This window comes from Gasterosteus aculeatus, chromosome 21, assembly GCF_964276395.1.
Source record: "Gasterosteus aculeatus chromosome 21, fGasAcu3.hap1.1, whole genome shotgun sequence".
Taxonomy (NCBI): Eukaryota; Metazoa; Chordata; class Actinopteri; order Perciformes; family Gasterosteidae; genus Gasterosteus; species Gasterosteus aculeatus.
The window spans coordinates 5,562,649-5,576,438 of NC_135708.1; the positions used below are offsets into that span (position 1 = coordinate 5,562,649).

The 13,790-nt window shown below is 49.1% G+C and overlaps 1 protein-coding gene across 26 annotated transcripts in view; it reads right to left on the bottom strand.

Annotated features, from left to right (window-relative positions):
* Positions 1-13,790, bottom strand: part of LOC120811373 (NLR family CARD domain-containing protein 3-like) — a 126,429-nt gene that overhangs the window by 33,103 nt on the left and 79,536 nt on the right. For 15 of the 26 annotated variants that reach the window (XM_078096843.1, XM_078096849.1, XM_078096848.1 and 12 more), the window contains 2 exons: positions 7,097-7,143; positions 6,014-6,952 (listed from right to left, as the gene is read on the bottom strand). The exons of 10 other annotated variants lie outside the window; for them this stretch is intronic. In XM_078096843.1, coding sequence (XP_077952969.1) covers positions 6,348-6,952; positions 7,097-7,143 — 652 coding nt within the window. In that variant the 3' untranslated portion in view covers positions 6,014-6,347. One more of the 26 variants, XM_078096859.1, reaches the window with a different exon arrangement.

Below are 13,790 nucleotides of genomic sequence, written 5' to 3' on the forward strand. Positions count from 1 at the left end.
CAAGAGAAGGACACAGCAGAGGAGACACAGCCAAAGAGACACAATTCAGGACAGGAGATGAAGACAGGTGTGGAGGGTCAGGTGGTGTTGGAGAGCAGGGTGCAGCAGGAGGTACAAACGCCCAAAGAGGAGGAAGGAGGAAATAATCCAGGTGGACCTTCAGCATCAGGCCCAAAGAACACAGAGGCAAAGCCTGAGGAGCACACTGAGAAGCAGCCGTGCCACAATGGTAAGCATCCCCACAGTATAAAAGCACTACGTGTCCTTAGTAGTACTGTTCTCAGGTACACTAAAACTTACTAAATTAGTAAAAATTCAGTAAGAAATACTGTAAAAAGGTATCAAAAACGCCTAAAATACTAATTTGTAGTTAAATATTCAACATTTACACACAAACTTGGTTAATAAAAGTGTAACAATCTTATTGTTTATTGTTTCACCCTCGTATATCAATCAAAAGTTAAAAAGCAATGGCACCTGTTGGCATCTGGCAGGTTCCTGTTTATCAGCAGGTAGAAACATTAAATTATTCAAATTAATGGTATTTAACAAATAATAACGGGGCACCATCCTGGGATCAGGGGCCAATAACCAGACTATAAATGAATTGTCTCACTGTTGGTGTTCACCCAATGTGTCGTCAATAGTCAAAGTTCTGTTTGAAGGTTTGAATTCGAGCACCAGATCATTATCAGAAACTTTAATAGTAAAAAGATGCTCTTCCTTTGCGTTTATTTGCCGTTATACTGTTAAAATATCCTGGTTTTGGTGATCGATCCTTCTGACGTAGGACGTGCACGCGCGATTATCCTGATGACTGACATCTGGTTCAAACTACCGAGACTGTTTGAGCGCCGATCAGCCTTTCAGGAACCGAGATAGCCTGACATCAATCATCTCGTTAATTTGAGATGGATAATGGGACATTTGATTGACCTAGGCATTTGGATTTCAGTATTTCTGTGATCTAAACCTGCTATTGAGTCCTGCTTCCGCTACCCTGTCGTGACAGCCTATTTGGAATTGTACCTCCAGATCCACGGGACTACGATGGGCTAAAAGTTTGCCCAGCCTAAGCAAATATTTATATGGCGGACTGGGAACCAATTATTTTGAAGTGCAAAAAATGACCTATTTTTGTTTGGTTCGGCACCATTCTCAACTCCGTTGTGCGTAAAGGAACCTCAGCTACCAAACAAGGCTTTTACCTCTCAACTACGGACACCCCTCGTAAGACACTTTTATTCTTTACCTAAGATCCACAAACCACCGAAATCAGGGCCCGTTCTCCACAGAATGCCTCCAGGCCGCCTGTAGTCTCTGACTGTAATCCAAACCAGACCAGGAGATCCTGAAGCTTTTTCACGGTTTGGGTTCGCGTCCTGTTTTATTTTGTAGTTTTCTGCTTCTTGTATCCGTGGGTAACTTCACTGCCTGACTTGTCCTGTCATCCCCTGTGATTGTCTGATTGTTTCCACCTGTGTCCAATGACCTGCACCTCCCTAGTGTATTTAAGCCACTTGTCGCGTCATTGTTGAATGTCCGGAAGTCCATGTCTGAGTTTCCCTGGTTCCTGTCGCCGTTTTTGCCCCTTTTTTGCTTTTGGAATTTTTGACCATTAATGTCTCTTTGTTTTTTGAAACTCTGCGTTTGAGTCCTGCCTTTCCCGCCATCCTGACAGAATGACGCAACCTTTCAAGGACTCAGCAGAGTTTTTTCCCCAGAACCAGTTGTGGGGAACTCGTGGGAGAACGCCTAACCAGAAATGACTTAAACATTAATGGCCAACAGTACCTACAGATTAGTGGAGCAGCCATGGCAAGAAATTTGCCCCAGCCTATGCAGATATTTACATGCCCACTTGGGAAGAATCCATTCTCCCTTTGTGCGCCAAACGTCCCAGTCATTACTACAGCTATTTGGATGAAGTCTGGGTCTGGCCTCACTCAGGAAAGGAGTTTGACTTCTTCCTCCAGACCTTCAATTCCCACCACCCGGTCATTAACTTACAGTCGTCACCAACTAATGGGAGTTTTTTGGACTTTTTCACTTCAAGGGCCCCAACTTCTCATTGTCTCCCTTTTAAATTAGAGTGTTTTTTTTTTTTTAAACCAACAGATTCACACGTATTGCTATATCGCACCGGTAACCATCACCCTCACGACTTCATTCTGAAGTCCCAATTATTGATCATTGATTATCTGCTCACGGGCGCAGGACTGAGGCTCGGCCACACAGATCTTATTCAAGGCCTGAGGAGAGAGGGGCTACCCCCGATCCCTTCTTAGAAAAGTTAGAAAGGAGGTTTATGCGATATCTCCGCCTTTGAACCCCCGCTCTCCCAGGGGGGCAGGACAACACTTTGATCCGATTCATTAAAACTTACAGCCGCTTTTCAGCATGGGCGACCAGGAACACCAGAAGGAGCTTTGACCGGCTCTTGGGTCCCACATCACTGTTTCCATTGTTGGACATTGTCTCGGCCCGCGGAAGAAACACAAACTGGATGCAGGATGCATTGGTACACCTCTACCAGAACCGCAAGTCACCAGCAGGAACCCATTGATCAAAATCCCAAAGGACATCATGTTGCGACACAAAAACTGGTTTTAACAGATCGGTTGTACCGGTCGGTTGTACCGGTGTTGTGACAGATGGCTGTCACAACACCGGTACAAGTCCTCAACTGCTGGTGTCACACTTCACGAGGCATGGGGTGCACAAACTATTCCTCCAGGGCCTGGCAAACTGACCCAACTAGTCCACATCTGAAAGAAGGATGAAACGTCAGCGGATAGCTTACCTGCTTTCGGTCCACCCACATGGCCTCAATCTGGGGGTCTTCTAAAGACGCTCGGGAACACGTTGAGCCTCTGGGGGCGCATGTTATTACCCAAAACATAATTACCATGGGAATTGTTAAATTACTATTGATTAGATTGAACAGGATTTGTTCAGTAGCGGCGGATGTCGAGTTGGCCACAAGGATCCTCTTCCGGGTAAATGTTGTGTCCTCAATGAGTCTACAGCATTAAGTATGCAGAACTGGATCGAAAGAGACAAAATGTACAGAATAGAAAAATGAAACATAATGACAAGAATACAAACAAAAATGCATCAAAATTTGGAGAGCTACCAGAATGCATGTGCCCTGCCTTTGCAGTAGAATATAACTTCCATTTCTCCGTCCCAGCAGGGCCTCAGCCTGACCGCCCTCTGATGCATTACACCAAGAGACCCAGCTACTCCCGGATGGTCAGGTCAAAGGTCAATGAGATGCGGCCCATTGATGCCAGGGGGAAAGCTAGGAGACTGCAGCGCATCTCTCTGCGTCGCCTGAAATGAGCCCATGGTATAAAGTCCTCACATCACATCGGCGTGATGTATTTGACTGGTTTTCCAACGGGTCTCCTTCATTTCAAACACGTATCCTTAACTGTTTCTGCATTACCCACTTTGTTCTGCTGACGTCCCTCTCCTTTTTCCTGGACAACTCCCTTTTGGGGACCTGCTACTCTTAAATGAATTCTCACATAATTTCCTTATGTGTTTTTGGTTTTATTATTTAAATGTACGTTGATGAAATTAACGTATAATACTGTACATATTATTCTGTATATAGTAGGCTTTCCTATTGTTTTTCCTATTCAGTAATATTCTCATTTTGTGTCACTGCTGAATCTTCTCTCCTGATATTGTCTGAAATCATCTTGTCTAAATAACTCATTACAATGTTAACATTGAGTATTTTGTGGTTATATGATAATCAAATGTTTACATCTGATCTCCATCAGTTTACTGTAAAGATCCTGTAGTTGTACACAATGTGTTAGAAAACAGCTGGCTCTGCTAATTGTATTTAAAAACTTTGATGTGATTTATTATCTAGAGAGAGAATGTAGAATAGGAGATGATAACAAGAACTGTGCCAGTGGGCCTCCAGCAAAGTGCCTGTGACAGAGCCAGTGATGAGGTGGCGTGACAGGAAATCAGCTACGCTCATCAACGGCCTCACATGTGGATATAAGGACAGCATGAAGCCTGTAGAGCTAAACACACATATCTACCCACTACAGCTGTGGTCAAACGTTTACATACACTTGTAAAGAACATAATGTCATGGCTCTCCTTGAGTTTCCTCTTATTCCTACAAGTCTGATTTTCCTCTGATAGAAGTATCTGTTCCAATCACTCTGTCACAACAACATTCATGAGGTTTGGTTCTTTTATGACGTAATTATGGGTTAACAGAGAACATGACAGAATCCGCTGGGTCAAAAATATACATACAGCAGTGATAATATTTGGTCACATGTCCCTTGGCCATTTTCACTTCAATTAGGCGCTTTTGGTGGCCGTCCACAAGCTTCTCGTTGAATCTTTGACCGCTCCTCTGGACAACAGAATTGGTGCTGTTCAGTTAAATGTGATGGCTCTCTGACATGGACTTGTTTCTTCACCAGCACCAGATCCATTGGCAGCATAATACTACCACCACCGTGCTTGACGGTAGACATGGTGGGTATTCCAGAAAGGAGGTTCAACAAACTCTGAGTCTATCCCTGAACTCCGAGTTGACTTACTCTGAGTATCCGCTTCCAGAACAGCTGATCTGCGTTAGTTCATTCATTTTTTGGTTTCGTCTGACCACAGAACTTTCCTACAGAAGGTCTCATCTTTGTCCACGTGATCAGCAGCAAACTTCAGTCGAGCCTTAAGGTGCCGCTTTTGGAGCAAGAGCTTCCTTCCTGCACGGCAGCCTCTCAGTCCATGGAGATGCCAAACACGGATGTGGACATGGACACTGTGTTCCAGCAGCTTCTACTTCTTGGCAGATCTGCATTTTGGTGGTTCTCTGTTGACTCTTCCCCCTCCTGACCAATGTTCTCTCAGCAGCAGGTGATAGCTTGTGTTTTCTTCCTGATGGTGACAAAACAGTGTTGTGCACTTTATACTTACAAACTATTGTTTGCACTGTTGCTCTGGGACCTGCAGCTGCTTTGAAATGGCTCCAAGTCACTTTCCTGACTTCAAGTCAATGATTCGCTTTGTCAGATCCATGCTGAGCTCCTTTGACTTTCCCATTGTAGCGTTGGTGGGCGTTTGTATCCAATGAGCTCTATTTAAATGGCCTCAGAGTCACCAGCTGTAGTCACTCATAAGCACTCACAAGAGGTTAAGAGGCCATGAAGCTCATTGCATTGACACAACGTTCTAAGTCACCAAAATTGCTAATTCATGTTGCTGTATGTATATTTTTGACCCAGCAGATTTGATCACTATTATTTATATATATATTTCTGTCCAACACACTTTCAATACTCACTCACTTTGTGAGGAAATAAACTCCACCCTGTTATCAAATGTGTGCTTGTGCTTTGTGTGTTTTTGTTGGTGACTTAAGTGTGATATTTGGTGCAGAATGAAAGCTTCAAGTTGCACCTGAAGTAGCGAGCTCAGTAGTTTGTGTTGTTGTGAGACGGCTCTGCGTGAAGATTAATAAGGTTAATAAAGCAAATTATTCATTACTCATTTCTTTATTTACTCACTAACGTTTCACTTCCTTCTTCAACATGCTGCACCACCAATGTTTCCTCTGTGCTATTGACACAGCAATAGGGCTGTAGAATAAATACAGATATTATGGAGGAAATAGTACAAAATGATCAGAGTATTTCATGTCAAAAGAAAAAATACAGCGTGTTGAAAGCATCTTTATTTGATGGCCTGTTTAAACATGTACAGTTGTTTTCAATAAAAGTAATTTATTAACATTAGAGCCGAACAATTCTATTTCTGTTAAAGTAACACATGGAGTAAATGTTGTAAATGACATTATAGTGAATAAAAACACAAGTAACGCATATTCAATATTTCCTTGAGAGGTTTGCTGAACCATTAAAAAGCTTCTTGTTCAAAACAAACCTGATATGTGAAATTAGATTTGATTTCATTCAACAGATTTAGAAAGATTTGAAGTTAAAATGGGCTCAAAAAGAATTACACATTCATATTTTCCTTCTTCACCTTGTTTTTATTATTGCTGATGAAGCGCACACACACATAAGGACACATTTGTCTCATATGGGGGGACAGATGAAAGAGCGTCTTATAAAATGTCTTCTTGAACACATAAAGATTAAGATTAAAGCCTAATTAGGAGCCAATATCTAAATGATCATCTATTGATTGAAGGAGCACAGCAGCATTAAGCTGAGCTCTTTCACACTTCCATCTGAGTCCCAGAGAGCTGTGGACCCCCCAGAGTCCAGACCAGCTCAGGTACCCCTCACCTGCTCCACCTGCATCTACACCCACATGAACCACCATCAGCTGTACAGACTGAACTATGTGGTGAGCAGAGAGGAAGGTTCTCCACCAGGAGGAGACTCTCCCTCCTGAAGAGGACACAGAGACACTGAGGAACCAGGACCAGACCAGAACCTGAACCCAGGATAAAGAGGTTCAGTGAATGTGGTGCTGAAGGTGTGGAGGTGGATCAGTGTGTCAGAGGAGACTCTGTAGAAGGACAGAGAGCCAGCAGGACAGTCCACATACACTGCTACTCTACCAGAGGAGGAGGAGGAGGAGGAGGAGGAGGAGGAGGAGGTGATGGATGTTACTGTCTTATTGTGACGGACAGAGTAACCTCCACCAGAGCATCTCAGACTCCAGGACTGATCATTGTATCCAAACACACAGTCTTCACTGTCTCCTTTCCTCCTGATTCCTCTGTAACTCACTGATACATTAACTCCTCTTCTCCACTCGACCTCCCAGTAACAGCGACCAGTCAGACCAGTTCTACACAGCAGCTGAGGATCGTAGTCAAATCTGTCTGGATGATCAGGATATGACTGATCCTCCATCACACGTGTCACCTTCCTGTTGTTGTCAGACAGTTTGAGTCGTTTGTTTACTGTGTTTGTGTCGATTGTGATTTGACAGGAATCTGATGAGAGAACAAGACACAATACAGCTGCAGTTATTAATCATGTGTTCATCTACTGACACTTTGATGATGACATCACAGAGGTGAATGAGTGATGTCACAGTGTGAAGATGGTTGAATCTTCATGAATCAAAGCACACTTACACTTCCTCAGACCTGGTCTCAACCATCGGACTCCATCAGGCTCCACCCTGAAAGGAGGAGGGGGGTCAGAGCAGCATGGAGACATGGACATTACATCACTCTCACACACAGCTTTGTCCTTCATGTCCACATGGACCACCTCTTCTTCTTCTACCACTACTTACAGACGACCACAGACTGTCAGTCAGGCGTCACACAGCGACGAGGTGCTGGAATATATTCATGAAGAAGATGAATGGATAACAAATAAGAAATGGACCTGTCACTGTACTTTCACCAGATGTGAATTCAAACGGGAGAAATGACGTCATGCTACAGATCAAGCTTCATGGGACGTGTGCAAAGGAACATTCACATTAAACTGTTTCATAAAGATAAAGCAGATACAGACCATTCAGTATTCACACAATGTGCATGTTTCCATGTTGTCCCCATTTGTGGACAATGTCTCTCCCTGTGGTTCGCTGGAGTCCCAAAACTTTACAAATGGCTTTGTCACCTTTTCCACACTGATGGATCTCAATGACTTTGTTCCTCATTTGTTCCTGAATGTCTTTGGATCGCAGCCTGATGTCTCGCTTGTGAGGATCTTGTGGTCTACTTCACTTTGTCAGGCAGCTCCTATTTAAGTGATTTCTAGATTGAGAACGGCTGTGGCTGGAGAAATGGAACTGGGCTTTCCAAAGATGTGATGAACCTCACTTCATTTATGTTTTCATCACTTTTTCACACAGAGCCATTTAGGTTTGGATTCTTTTCTCCCCTTAATGATATAAACTGCATTTTGTGTTTACATGCGTTATCTGTGTCTAATATTTACATTTGTTTGATGATCTGAAACATTTAAGTGTGACATGCAGGCATGAAAACGGGTCAAGGGTGAAAAAGGTGAGAAGGATATTTCCCCTCTAGGGGTTTTCAGCTGGTTTTGTCCCAGGGACCACCATTCTGAATAGAAAGTCACTGCGGCCTGTAACCGCCCCCCCACATATTCCGCCTGTAGCACTTGTCAGTGGAATGTCTTCCATATTCTTCTCGATATTCAGTGACTGAATCTCTTCAGCTGGACGCATCGGTCTTAATGTGCCGGTAATGATGGTAAATGATGCTTGTAGCTGGTTGTCATCTACGCTCCACTACGGTTACATGAAGGTGCCGTTTGTGTTTTGACAACGTTTTATCTCATAATTTAGACTTTCGATCCCCTTTCTTCAGTGCGGAAATGGGCTTCTAAAGTTGTGTGAATGCATCACTCCAGCCAATCCAAAGACGCGGTTTGTAACCAATCAGGTGTAGAGACCATGGTGACTGGCTCCGCCCCCTTACTGTCAGAAAGAACAACAGCGAGCGCGTAGAAAACTCCTTCGAGCGCGAGCAGAGATTCTCCTTGCGAGCAACGAGTTCACGTTCAAAAGTCCGTCTCACGAGAGATATTTATTCATTTATTTATTTATTTTCTCGCGGATGTTTGATTCACGCGCGCGCATCAACCTGAGTGATTTTTTGCCATACCCCCCCCCCCCCCCCCAAAAAAAGGTGAGGGATTTTCATGCCTGAACATGAAAGAAATGAGGAATCAGGAAGGCAGCAAACCTTTTATCACACAACTGTAACACATAAAAGCAAAAGCCATTTTCCAGTGAGGCTGAATGACGCGAGTCGGAGGACGTACACGTTGTCCCATTGATCAGGTAGACTGCAGTGTCTCCCCGTTGTACTACTTCATGGGGGGGCACCCCTGTTATAATGATGGAAACACTGAACTGGCTTCGGTCGCTTATCAAAACATCGGCCAAATAACCCGTTATTCAGACTTTATGAGCAAATACAGAATCCCTTTGTGTTCATTTCTAAAGCCGCATAAAGACACACGTGACTTTCCACCGGATCCTTCCACCGACCACTTTTCACACCCGCCGTCGCTCTGATCTGCAGGCGCATGGCGGAGAAAACCAATCGGGTGTCTGGATGCTAAATGTTCATACTTCTCATCCAACCACAATCACATTCACTCCATCCGGATGGCAACATTTATCTGGATAGGGTTTTTAATATAGTTGATACTAATTCCAGGTCCACCATCAGCTGTTGGTTCTTCACTGAGCGTCTGTGGCCGACTGTCACCTGTTGCTTCACCAAGTCCACTCTTACCATCCAGGGAACCGTCTCTTAGTGCAAAGCACCAAAAGCAGGTGAAGCTAAACTCCTTTAAAACACCAAACGTTCCTCCAGTGATGATCCATCAAGACGCTTTGAACAAATTGTTTCTCTGACTGTTTGTCTCTTAATAATAATGTCTGGACTAAAGGACAAACACACACTGGAGGCAGAGGACCAGCATCTAAACATCCAAGTGTTGTTTGAGTTGTTAAGAGCCCACAAACCTGCAGCGTGTCCACGTTGACTCATATCAACCCACCATGATGCCGTCAACGTGTCAGGAGACACTGTCCTCTCTTATAACGTGGAGACAAGACAAAGCTCCAGAGAAACAAGGTTTTCATCACCTTCCTCCCTGTTCAGGCTCATCCTGGCTACTGTTCCTCACTACTTCTGTCTGTGTTGATGGTCTCATGTGGGACACAAACAGTTTGATGAGTCTGTGGTAGTTTGAGGTCAGCTTGGTGTGTCAGGGTCATTGTGGTGGCGGGCGTGGTTTTGGCTCAGCTGCAGGGGGGGACTGAGAAGGGAGTGGTTCAGGGAACGGTGCCGGGGGAGGCAATTGGCCTCAGCTGATGTGAATCAGCAATTAATATACTTCTGTTAAGTAGGAGAGTTCCGGCGACAGCAGGGAGGCGAGTCGAGGAGGCTGGAGCCGGTGTTGTTGTTGTGTGTGCGCGTGTGTATGGAAACACAAATAAAAACCATTTACAATGGACCCGACTGCCTCGTGCCCGTCATTCCAGGACCCCCCCAGAGGACCAACCTGTTACAGTGGCACCCAACTTGGCTGGGGGGAGGAAATGACGGCTGACGGACACCGGCAGGGGATGCCGACCCAGCCGCTTGTGGCGCTCGGCCAGATGATCGGAGAGCTGGCGGCCGTCCAGAAGGAGCAGGCAGTGGCTAACCGGCAATTCCTGGGGGCGCTCCAAGCCCAGGTGGAGAGACAGGCCCGGGCGCTGGAACAGCTGGCGGCGCAGCCCGGAGCCGCGCCGCTGACGCAGGGGCCCGCTGCGTTCGCCGGGCTCAGGCTGCAGCGAATGACTGGGGACGATGACGTCCAGTCGTTCTTGGAGACCTTCGAGGCGGCGGCGGAGGCGTGCGGCTGGCCAGCGGGGGAGTGGCCGGTCCGGCTTTTACCTCTCCTGACCGGGGAGGCGCAGATCGCGGCCATGGGGCTGCCACCGGCGGCGCGGCGCGACTACGCCACCGTTAAAAAGGCCGTGGTGGACAAACTGGGGCTGTTGCCGGAAGACCACCGCCGGCGATTCCGCGAAGCCAGGCTGGGGCCCGGGGACCGCCCGTTCGCGTTCGGCCAGCGGCTGAGAGATGCCGCCACGAGGTGGCTGCAGCCAGACGGCGCTGGAGGGGTCCAAGGGGTGGTGACGCGAGTGGTGCTGGAGCAGTTTGGAGAGGGGCTCCCGGCCAGGACAGCGGCGTGGGTCCGGTGCCACCGTCCGATGACCCTGGAGGCAGCCATCACCCTGGCGGAGGACCATCTGGCGGTGCATCCCAACGGGCAGAGTGACTGGGAGAATTCGCCAGCGGGGGCCGGACCAGGAGCTGCGCCGCGACCCAGGCCGGCTCCGCGGCTGGTGCCTTTTTCCCCTGCCCACGACCCACCGACCTCGGGGAACTCGAGCACCCTTCCCGACCCACAGAGAGGTTCTCAAGCGCCGGGGCAGGAGTGTTGGAGGTGCGGGCGGCTCGGTCACCTCCGGAGAGAGTGCCCGCTGAGGGAGGTGGGACAGGTGATCCGAGTTGCCGGCGTTCCGGCACCCTCCCCCGGTCCGGGAGCGACGTACCGCGTTCCGGTAAGAATCCAGGGGGGTACACGCCAGGCGATGGTGGATTCGGGCTGCACGCAGTCTATGATTCATCAGAGCCTGGTTCGTCCGGGGGCATTGGTGGAGGCAGACCGGGTGAGAATAAGGTGTGTGCATGGGGATGTTCACGAGTATCCTGTGGTATCGGTGGAAATTAGATATGCGGGGAAAAAGCATAGAATGAAGGTCGCGGTTAGCTCCCACCTGACGCACCCCGTCATTTTAGGTACAGATTGGCCGGGGTTTGGTAAGTTAATGGGCGGGGCTACGGGGGTGCGTTCACGACCGACAGGGTTATGCGAGATGTGTGCTGTGCTCAGCGGTGACGCGGGGTCGTCCGACGCTGCAGACGGGGAGGGGGAGCCCGCGGAGCCTCCTGTAGAGACTCCGCCGGCTCCAGAGTTTCGCTTCATGGAAGATTTTCCACTCGAACAGTCTCGTGACGATACCCTACGCTCAGCCTACGACCAAGTGATACGTATTGATGGTCACCTGGTGCGCCCTGATGCAGCGCAGTCATTTCCGCACTTTTCATTGATTAGGGACAGACTGTATAGAGTGAGTCGTGACACCCAGACGGGGCAGGTAAACACACAGTTGCTGGTGCCGAAAAGCCGCCGGGAAATTATCTTCCAGGCGGCTCACTATAACCCGATGGCTGGTCACATGGGATACGAGAAAACGCTAGACCGGATAATGACCCGATTTTATTGGCCAGGCATCCGGGGGGACGTGCGCCGCCGGTGCGCGTCCTGCCCGGAGTGTCATTTAGTGAACGCTCCGGCCATTCCGGGGGCGCCGTTGCGTCCTCTGCCGTTGGTGGAGGTCCCGTTCGAGCGGATCAGCATGGACCTCATCGGGCCGTTTCACCAGAGCGCACGCGGATATCGCCTTGTGTTAGTTCTCGTGGATTACGCAACGCGGTATCCGGAGGCAGTGCCGTTGCGCAATATCTCTGCAAAGAGCGTCGCGCAGGCTCTGTTTCAGGTCATCTGCCGAGTTGGAATCCCTAAGGAGATTCTGACTGACCAGGGCACCTCGTTCATGTCGCGCACACTGAGAGAACTTTACGGGTTACTGGGCACTAAGTCCATTCGTACGAGCGTGTACCACCCGCAGACAGATGGGCTGGTGGAACGCATGAATAAGACTCAAGTCCATGATCCGTAAATTTATTAGCGACGATGAACGTAATTGGGACCACTGGCTTGACCCTCTGTTGTTTGCAGTGCGGGAGGTCCCCCAGGCCTCCACGGGATTTTCTCCCTTTGAACTTTTGTTTGGCAGGACGCCGCGGGGGGTGCTGGACCTGATTAAAGAAAACTGGGAGGAAGGTCCGAGCCCCTTCAAGAATGAGATCCAGTACGTCCTGGACCTGCGAGCAAAACTCCACACACTGGGCCAGATGTCACGAGAGAATTTGCTGCGGGCCCAGGAGCGACAACAACGGCTGTACGACAGAGGGGCCAGGCTGCGACGATTCACACCGGGAGAAAAGGTACTTGTATTGCTTCCTACTTCCAACTCTAAACTCCTAGCCAAGTGGCAAGGGCCCTTCGAGGTCACACGGCAGGTGGAGGACGTCGACTACGAGGTGGTGCGGTCTGACAGGGGCGGGGGTACACAGATATACCACCTGAACCTCCTGAAAGCCTCGAGGGGGGTGGAGTCCGTCTCTCTGGTCTCTGCGGTATCGGAAGGGGAGGAGCTGGGGCCGGAGGTTCCAAAACCAGGCAATCATACCTCGCTCCCTCGAGACGCTCATCTCTCCGAGAGCCAGAGGGCGGACGTTGCCAGGTTGCAGGAGCGGTTTGCTAATGTGTTCTCTCCCTTGCCAGGCCGGACCGACCTCATAGTTCACAGTATCGAGACGCCCCCGGGCGTGACAGTGAGGTCTCGACCCTACAGGTTGCCCGAACACAAGAAAGAAGTGGTTCGGAGGGAATTGGCGAGTATGTTGGAGTTGGGGGTAATAGAAGAGTCCAACAGTGCCTGGTGCAGCCCCATCGTCCTTGTGGCTAAGAAGGATGGATCTGTACGGTTCTGCGTGGACTATCGCAGGGTGAATGACGTGTCACGGTTCGATGCCTACCCAATGCCCCGGGTCGACGAACTCCTGGACCGGCTAGGCACTGCACGTTTCTTCACGACACTGGATTTAACCAAGGGCTACTGGCAGATTCCTCTGTCGCCAGAGTCCAAGGAGAAAACGGCATTCTCCACCCCGTACGGTTTGTACCAATTTACCACACTTCCCTTCGGGCTGTTTGGGGCCCCGGCCACGTTTCAGCGTCTCATGGATCGGGTGCTGCGTCCGCACGCGGCATATGCTGCCGCTTACCTGGACGACGTGATTATCCACAGCACCACCTGGGCGGAGCATGTGCGGCAGGTGGGCGCGGTGCTAGAGGCGCTGGGACAGGCGGGGCTCACCGCCAACCCGGGGAAGTGTGCGGTTGGACGGGTGGAGGTATGGTATTTGGGGTACCACTTGGGGGGCGGGCAGGTGCGCCCTCAGGTGGACAAGACGACTGCTATTGCGGCCTGCCCGCGGCCCAAGACCAAAAAAGAGGTGAGGCGGTTCTTGGGGCTGGCGGGATATTACAGGCGGTTCATCCCCGGCTTCGCGGACCTCACCAGCCCCTTGACCGACCTGACCCGGAAAGGTGCGTCAGATCCCGTCCAGTGGTCGGAGCAGTGCCAGC